This window comes from Mycteria americana, chromosome 1, assembly GCF_035582795.1.
Source record: "Mycteria americana isolate JAX WOST 10 ecotype Jacksonville Zoo and Gardens chromosome 1, USCA_MyAme_1.0, whole genome shotgun sequence".
NCBI classification, from domain to species: Eukaryota; Metazoa; Chordata; class Aves; order Ciconiiformes; family Ciconiidae; genus Mycteria; species Mycteria americana.
Window position 1 is genome coordinate 99,618,892 of NC_134365.1, and position 9,169 is coordinate 99,628,060.

At 38.5% G+C, this 9,169-nt stretch overlaps 1 protein-coding gene across 19 annotated transcripts in view; it reads left to right on the top strand.

Moving 5' to 3' along the window:
* The window catches only part of BBX (BBX high mobility group box domain containing), a 154,053-nt gene extending 145,155 nt beyond the window's left edge, over positions 1 to 8,898 (top strand). For all 19 annotated transcript variants that reach the window (XM_075514854.1, XM_075514863.1, XM_075514871.1 and 16 more), the window contains one exon: positions 748 to 8,898. In XM_075514854.1, the coding sequence (XP_075370969.1) occupies positions 748 to 835 (88 nt within the window). In that variant the 3' untranslated portion in view covers positions 836 to 8,898. The remainder of the gene's footprint in view (positions 1 to 747) is intronic.
* The last annotated feature ends 271 nt before the right edge of the window (positions 8,899 to 9,169 follow it).

Genomic DNA, 9,169 nt, shown 5'->3' on the forward strand with positions numbered 1-9,169 from the left:
GACAAAAATAGAACCTGACTTGTGAGATTAGGTAACAGGCAGTGACGTGCTTTGTGTATGTATTTTAAAAGGCAAGCTGCAAAGGAGCTCTCCCAAGTCCATCTGCTACAGTGTTTGATGTTGGTTTCCAGCACACAATTCTGGCGCAGTTTATTTTTGTGATACCCTGTGTCAGGGTATCATTTGTAAATTATCACTGCTGTAGTAATGAAATAGATGTTGTGCTGGGCTGATGAAGTGTTAAGTCATGAAACTTGGAGTAATCCCAACGTGCAGCTCTGCTGATGAGTATATTTCCATATTGCTTAATAGCTGGCTGTTGACTCGCATTAACATGATACATGCCTCTGTGCATTTACCTTCTTTTTTCACACATGAGCTGTACTCTCTGCTTCTGAGGGCTGAAGCCACTCCCTTACAAAATGAGTAGCAGCACTTGTGCACTCTTAACTTACTCTTCAGCCGTGCATTTTGTTTTCTGGAGTCAAATACCATCAGGTCTTGGTTTTGCCTGACTTTGCATTGTTTTGCCGGTTGTCCTCAGGATATTGTGTTACTGTTGCAGGAATACCTCTAAAAAGAGCATGTAACAACAGTATGTGGGCATCTGTAGCAGCAGGGAGTTGCAGTGCTGTAATGTCGCATGTTAAACCATATCACATGCTGCTTTCCATCCTTTCTGGTCTGATAAAAGCATGTCCAGTGCTCCAAATAATGATGGGTGGCTTTTCTTTTCTTCTTTTGCAGAAGTCAGAGGGCCACACCTCTCCCACATGACGGACAGCCAAATGAAATGTCTCAGGCTCCAGTGCTTATTTCCTGCGCTGACCAGTGAAGCTCCACTTTATTGTAAAACATTGTGCTTTACCTAATATCCTAGCCTTGTCTTTACCAAGGGAAGCTAGTCAGTCCATATGATGGAAACTATAGACTGCAAGCAAGTGCTTATTGCTCTGAGTGGCCCAGAATTCACTGGAAGCCAGACGTTAGCAACTTGGGCCAGGTCGTCAAATCGGAACCCAGTATGTAGGAGGGTGATATTAATAGTCTATTAATGAACAGAAATGGAATGATCCCAGAGCTTGCTTTCTATTGAAGGCTTTTAAACAGTACATAGGTGGTTGGTGTGAAAAAGGCTGCCTTTACTGTTAGCTCACACAGCATCTCTTTTACCAACCAGAGAGTACGGCAACTAGTTTCGTATAATACCTAGTTATTCTAAATGAAAATGAAAAAAAAAAAAAAAACCCAACAACAACAAAAACACTGACGCACTGCACTAGTTATTATTAGATATTCTTAGTCATTTTTGTACATGAAGATTTAAGTTTTAAGATGGTTTATATTAATAGGTTATGCCTACGTTTATATTGTAGAATGAATTTAAAACCTGTTCCAGAGAACTCAAGGCAGCCTGGACAGATGTACCATTGTTAGCGGTGTTTGGGCAGCCATGTGGTCCAGATGTTCTGCACTTTTATATTTGCCACCAGAGTGGTAGAGTTTACTGGCAAAAATTCTGACAGGCTGTGTTTGGGTTTGTTTCATTTTAATTTAGCTTTGAATAACCAGGATGATGTGCATTAGAAAAAGGAGTGGTGTATGGAAAAGAAAATACTGCAGATAATTGACTTGTCTTTCATGCCTTGGAGGGTTCCTTTATTTTTGCATAGATATCTGAGTGACTTGGTGAAACTTTCCTGTAAACAAAAAGTACTGCAAATGCGTTTTTCAAAAGTGACCTTAGTATTATTTCACCATTCTGAAAAACCTAAAACCGTGACTTTTCGATATACATGTACACTGATACACATACCTTTTACATTTTACAGACACTGGCATTGTTGTAGTTACTATGCACAGTCCAAATCAGCTTCAGAATTTGTGTAAAGGGCCAATTACAGTTTGCGTTGGTAAAGTGGCAAGTTGTATACAGATAAACTACAACCGAAGAGTAATGTTTGACTGAATTCAGACTACCAAACAGATCCATCTGCCAGTTTCTGTCTTTGCTTATGTTGAATTTTTGTGTTTTGCTCTCATAAATACATCCCAAAAGCAGTCCAAGTGTATCACTTGGCCTGTTATCTTCGCTATCTTGACTTACACTATTGTATAACCAAGCATTGATTCCTACCAACAGATGCAAAACGATCACTAGTAATTGATCTAAAGCTACAAATTCAACAGGGTACTTCTTCTATAGCACAAGATGTTTCCCTACTTTTTGCATTGTAGCACAACAATTTACCAAATTGGACTCCAGCAATAATTTTCTATTAGTCTTCGTCATACCGGCTGAACTTTTGATAGTATTAGATTGAGTTTGAAGTTCTTTGAATTAAGTCTTTAAATGATGCGAGTTTACATCATTCTATCAGGCATTCTTATTTATACTTGACTGAATTGATAATGTGTTTTGGGGTTATTTTGTAACTAATTTGATGTAATAGCCATATGGACAGTAACTCTATTAATGCTTGCTAGGTTTAGCCTTTCATTGTTGTAGTTAAGTGAAAGTCTTTGGTTCAGTGTCGGGAAACAATATACAACATACCACACGAGTTGTAACAGAGGATTAAAGATCTGACAAAAGGCAGGTAGCTGGGGAAGTGTCACTGAAACGGCACCATCGAGGATGCATGTGTTGGAAGAAGGGAACAACAACAAAAGAACAACAAAATTTACGAGCCAATGAGTCAGTGAAAAGGCTTTTTAAAAATTCAGGTGAATATATGACTAAGAGCCCCTAGAATGCCATTGCAGCCTATGGCAGTATTTTTAATAAGATTTTATTAAAGTTTTATAAGTTATTTTAACAAGACAGGAAAAACTTAAAAGACTTAAAACTGTTGGGTCACAGCAAGGTGGCTGTTGGAGTTTTGGACCACTTTATAATTAGCTGAAATCCAAATATGTTACAGTGCAGGCCGTTCACGTTGACAATGGTACTAACTTATTTCTCTAGAAACCTTTAGAGTAGATATATTTTTGTCAAAGCACCCCATCCTTCCTCGATTTAAATTTCAATATTGTTCCTGGAGATATTTCTGTATATTAATGGTACCTTTTTTAAAAGAAACAGAAAATTACTTTTTTCTATATGAATTAATATCTTACTTGATCTGCTTTTCCTTGACTTTCCCTTAGAGAGGGGGTAGGGTTGGGTCAGTTTACTGGATATGACTGTTTTCAGATACTTATAAACCTTTTTGTAGATATGCTTAATTTTTAAGCGATTAGGCACTGAGAGTAGCAGAAATCCTGCAAAGCTTTATAGTTCACTAGGCATTTGCCTTTGTTGGTTCTCTGAGTGATGTCTTGATTTCAGTAGCTAGAATTTTCCCTGAATCTACTAGAAGGGGTATCAGTATTTTCAGGTAACAAAGTCTGTTAGCACAACAAAAATTTCAGACCAATATCTTACTGTATTGGGGTTGGGTTTTTTCCTTGTTTGTTTTGTTTTAATTTTTATTAATTTCAGCTGCTTTCATTTTGGAAAATCTTATTGCTATTGTGTGTACTTCAGTATACCAGCAAACACTGTTACCCGTTAACACATTGTCCACAAATGCCTCTAGAGAAGAAATTGTTGCACCTTATGTATATCTCAAGCAAACCAAAATATGATGCTTTTCTGCTTTGTTTATTCTGAATATGTTGTATCATACTTTACTGAACCCATTTTAACTTAGCTAAAGCTATCGATATTTATGCATTTCACATTATTTTCTGGATCTGAACCTGTGTATAAATCTTTCTTTAAAAAAAAAAAAGAAAAGCATTTACCGTAGTCGTCCTCTGTGACTTATCCATGGGAGGGGGGAATCTTGTCTCAAGTGTAAAATGCAGTACTGTCCCAGTTTTCCTTGGCTTTTATTTATTTAGTGATCTTTGATATTTCATATGTAGTTTTGAGGTATACAAAATATATTGTTGTAGCCGAAGCTACAGATTTAAGCAGCTGGGAGAAAATTACTGTAATGTCTTCTTAATTGTTCTAGTACTGTATACAAATATGGGAAAAATGTTCTGCAGAACATTTGAGATGCAGATTCTTGTCCCCACAGTAGGTTATTTTCCAGATATTAGACCAAATCAATCAAAACTCGATGATCTTAAAGGTCTTTTCCAATCGAAATGATTTTATGATTCTAAAAACATCTATGGAGATTACTTAATGCTCTGCTTATGGCAGTAACTACCCCTTGAATGTGCTGTGATTTCAGAAATAGAATATATTTATTTAAGATGACTGAATGCTCTTTTATACTAATACAATATCCCAAAGTCATGAGCAAGAGACTTCTTGGTAGTTTGGGTATCTATTTTATAGCATTGGTGCATGACTTTTGAAATTAAAGTGATAGCGTTGTTGGAAAGGGGCACAGGAACAAGGGACTGGTAGAAGTGTGTGAACTTGTGGTGTTTAAATTCCAGCTTTGGTCTTTAGTATTTGGGTGAAAGCTGCCTTTGTAGCACAAGGCTGAAAAGCACTCTGCAGTTTGTATCAAGTAGAAACCCAAGAGAGTTGTAACTCACATCAGAACGAGGGAATGCCTTACAGTTTGGATGCTATCTTTTGGAACAGGATACTAAATCGAAGCAGTTTTAATTTCCTCTACCTGTTTAGCTACTGTACGGATACTGAACAGACTGAAGGCAACAGTAGTAGATGTGGGACAGCTAAGAGAGAATGAAAGGAAAGCTGGCCTTTGTTCTCAGTATGGCAAAGTTATGGCAAAAAAGGGGAATTAGGAAAAAAGCTAGATCGTGTATATATATGCGTGAGTATGCGTGTGTGCGTGTGCGCCTGGGTGTGTACATTCTGCAAAAAAAAAAAAAGTAGGAAAAAGAAAAACATGATGGGTCTGCAAGAGACTGTAATGTATGTTGACCCTTTGAGTGCACTCCCTTTTTTTGAATGCTGAGTCTAATATGGCTACCTCTCCTAAAAGACTACTTTTGTTAACTTCCATTTGCTTTCAGGCTTGATCGTGTAATCTTTTCAGCCATTGATACCATTTGTATATCACTGTGTGCTTTACTTTGTAAGAGCGACGTTTATATAGCACAGACAACGTAAAGGCTGAATATACAGTGGTAGCCAAACTATGTTGCTGGAGCATTTTTGTTTAACCTCTGCTACAGTCATATGGGTTGCAGGACATGGGCCCGCCAGCTCTAGTTGGTTCAGTGAGATCGGTTTTTGTAGCAGCAGAAAATGCAGTGCTCATGGGGTGGTGGACTTCAGATATTGCCAGAGGTGACGCATTAAGCCAAATGCTGCTCTTGAAACTTATTCTGGAGTTTACGTTTGCAATCCTGATTTCGCAAGGACACATAACTGTGCAACTTGTGTGTTGTATACCATACATTATCCATTAGATGCCGTTTGTTTGCCGTGCTTGTTTGATAGATTGTAGAGCTCCTAGGTATCTTTGCCATGTTTTGTAATACTTGTGGCATTCTCCTTATTACCTTGTACATATTGTGGAACTGTCACCTACAGCTGCCAGGATGCTGAGGCACTTCAGGACACTGAGCGCCGTGAATGAGTGCATTTAGTATGTGAAAAAGTTACTTGCCTCCTCCCCTGAATTCCCCAATAAAAAGGCACAGTGAGGTTTATGCTCTCACCTAAGTACTATTACAGTCATTTATATACTCAGTATTTTCTGCTGAATTGACAACTTTGAAGAAGCTTATGAGATGGATGCGAATTTTATGTTCCCCCACTAATTCTTCTAAGGCAGAAATCTAGGAAGACTTGACATGAGATCTCCACTCAGCAACACACCTAAGCTTACGCTGAAAACCATCCTTACTGAAGGGGCAGCATCGTTGTTTGCACTGTGACAGTGCAGGAGCCCCGGTTACAGACCACTACGCTCTTGGAGTTAAGCTTGGGCTTGCGTGATGTTCCTGGGGGAGGCACGTCATTGTGGTTTAGGGCCTTCATTGACGTGGAATTTTAAAAACAACTGCAAGTTTGCTTAACATTTATTGAGTTCTTCCAAAGAATTGTAATGTAGTTTCTGGGTCTTAACTGTTACCATACACCAGCAGACCCACACTGTACTCTACTGGAAAAAAACACAGCTGTACAGGCTAACTAACTAGGCTTCCAAATGTAATGGTCTAATCTACTCCCTTCATCCCTGCAACTGAAACCTTATTTCTCTCTCACACTGCTACACTTTAATCAGTGGTTGGGACTTTGAAGGTGACAAAAGCAAGAGAGGCATATATGTACATGTGTCTGCGTGTATGTATACATATGCATACACACACACACATGCATTGGAGGGCAGTGACTTGCAACATGCTCTCTGTACAAAAATGTTCCCATGTTAGGTCATAAAACAACATGAGGTTTCTCAGATGATAGTTTTCCAACTTTCTTGCTAGATTTCAGTCTCTTTCCTTCACATTACACCATAAGGTGTGATTTTCAAATATCACACCTGAAAAAAACCACACATCCTGCTGACCTGGATGCTACGAAAACCTTTCTCAGCAGTGCTTGCTTTTAATAACCAGTATCTGTTGTGACAGTTTTAACACAACTGATTTGCTATGATCTTTCTTCCTAGGGCCCAATCCTTCAACTTTTATTCTCACACATAATTCCACTGAATTTTGACCCAGTATTTGGCTTTATTCTCTCCAAAGCTTGGTGTAAACATGCCTTACAATAGTTCATCTCCATCAGTGGTATAACAGAGCTACTGCCTTCTTAGATGTTTGTAGTTAAAAGTCAATAAGCACATTTATAGAATGTCATACTTTCTTCAAAAACTTCTTAATTTGATATTTTTAAGTGCACATGTTAATTCATGTGTATAACATGCTAAAGTACATTAAACTGTGATAATGAAACTGAATAAAATATTTAATAAAATATTTGAAATATTTGAAAAGGACCTTCAAATAGATTTCTTTATGTTCATTCTATTTTGGTTATCTAGTGTGTGCCTGTAAACAGTTTCCCATTTAAACCTAATGATTGCAAATAAATACTATTCAAACGGAGCTTCTTTGATACTTCACCTGCTTTATTATCAAATGATTGTTTACTTTGACATATGGCTGAGTTAGCAGTATTTGCAGAATTCGTTTTTAGCTACACTATGAATTTGTTGGCTTTTTTATACTTAAAAAGAAACAAGCTTGTTTTCCACCTGAAAATGGAAGATGCCAAAACCCAGAGATGGATCCTCAGAACTGTAAGCTGTAGTTTCCCGTCAGTTCGTCCATTCAGCTTTCTACACAATGACTATAAAGATGTCGCATATTTTGCAAGGAACTTCTAACAGGAGCTTCCATTTTGCTTTCAAAAACTTCTGAGCCTGGTTTAGCAGTGTTGACATTGTTGGAAAGATCCACAGACCCATGCAAGTGCCCCAGAATTCAATGGATTTATATTGGCATAAAGCTGGAGACTGTGGGACAGAGAGAGGCAGGACTCAGTGCAGTTGGGCTGTGGGAGAAAAGTTTGCCTTTTCTCCTGAGCTTTCCAGATGTCCACTTGGTGTTTCTGGATTTTGTCGTCTTTGCACAATTGGGAAGCTCATTTATAGTCCGCACAAGTATAAGAGAAGTCATCTCACGTGAAGAAGCCCTTGCTATGTGTTCGGTCTTTGGACACTAAGAGACCTTACTCAGAAATGGATTCTCTTTTAGAAATAAGTAGCAAGTGTCATCAAGGTTTAAACTTAAAGGTCCCCGCTACTTTGCAAACTTACTTAAACCAGGACTGTGTTCTGCCCATATATTTTACCCTCTTGAGGCTTGAAAATTAGACTGTTGGGGATCTTGTCTTTTCCTATCCTTGGATGCCTGAAGCCTCCTTGATCGCAGTGTGTTTTTCTGATCACAGAAGACCCAAGTACAGACTTCATGAAGCCAGTAGACACCAGTTGTTCACATGGGAGCAGAACTCCTGTCTCTGAGTCACCAGTAGCAGAAGGGAAGCCGTTAGTTTGGTTTGGTTTGGTTTTTTTTTTGTTTGTTTGTTTTTTTTAACTATGTGCCATTTACTCAGGGAAGAAGAAATGTATGCAATCTTGCACTGCCTTTACTGGGTATGCATCAGTATGTCTACAGAGAAACACCAGGAATGGAAGAGCTTCAGCATTAAAGGCCCTGTAAAGGTCATACTTGGGGAAGGGGGAGAAAAGCTCTGATGCAGTGAGCAAAAAAAGCTGGAAGAAATCTTCTTACAAAGTATGTATTCTCTCAGTATAGTATGCCCAGTCAGGGACATTGAAGTCGCTATTCTGGGTTTTTGATTACCAAATTACCTTAAAACAGTCATCTTCATTCTGTCAACTCCTATCTTTTTTCATCTGCTCTCATTTTGTTCTTCCAACAAAACACCTGCTGAATTCAGCTAACTCTCAGTGTTACAACTCTAGTTACAACTCTAACAAACTCTAGTTTGTTACCCAGCTCTCTCTCAGGTTGCTTCTTGCAGCTGCATGGCATTACACTGACACGCTCTTTACTGTCAGGTAAGATAAATTTCCACTAACACTTTTGGACAAACATGGGACAGAAAGGCATCATCCTCCTAAAGTGCCGTGCTTCTGCCAGGCGCTCCAGTGTTTTCCCCTCGGTGCCGTTTGTTGGGTTCTTTTCGTTATTCGTTCTGGGGTTTTTTAACATGCGGCTGACCCTGCTTTCAAACACACTTTTTCTCCTACATTGTGACAACATTAAGTGAGACAGGAAGTATACTTGAGCATACCACATACCATAACCATGCTGTAGCTCGTGAAGCTGTTGACTTCGGTAGGATACTAGCACTTTGTAACAAAATATGAGCTGCGTTCCTATATCTGCTGCAAAGTTCTGTTTTGTTTTGTTTTCAGAAATAAAACCTGTAAGATGTAACGCCTACTGTCTATTCAGTGTCAGCTTCTTTTTATGGACTGTTCTTGGCACAGAAACAGTAAGAAATTGAGCTCTAATAGAGTTTTATTTAAAATGTACTCTCAATTTCAGCTAGGCTTCATTAGTTACTTTGTGATAGGAGAAGATAATGTTAGATCTTCAGCAGAAGTAAGCTAGCACAAGATGTAGCTGTCTCGACCCCAGCTGAAACTCCAGTTGAAAATCCAGCCTATATAAAGTGATACAAAAGGTTTATTCCATATAGAACAGC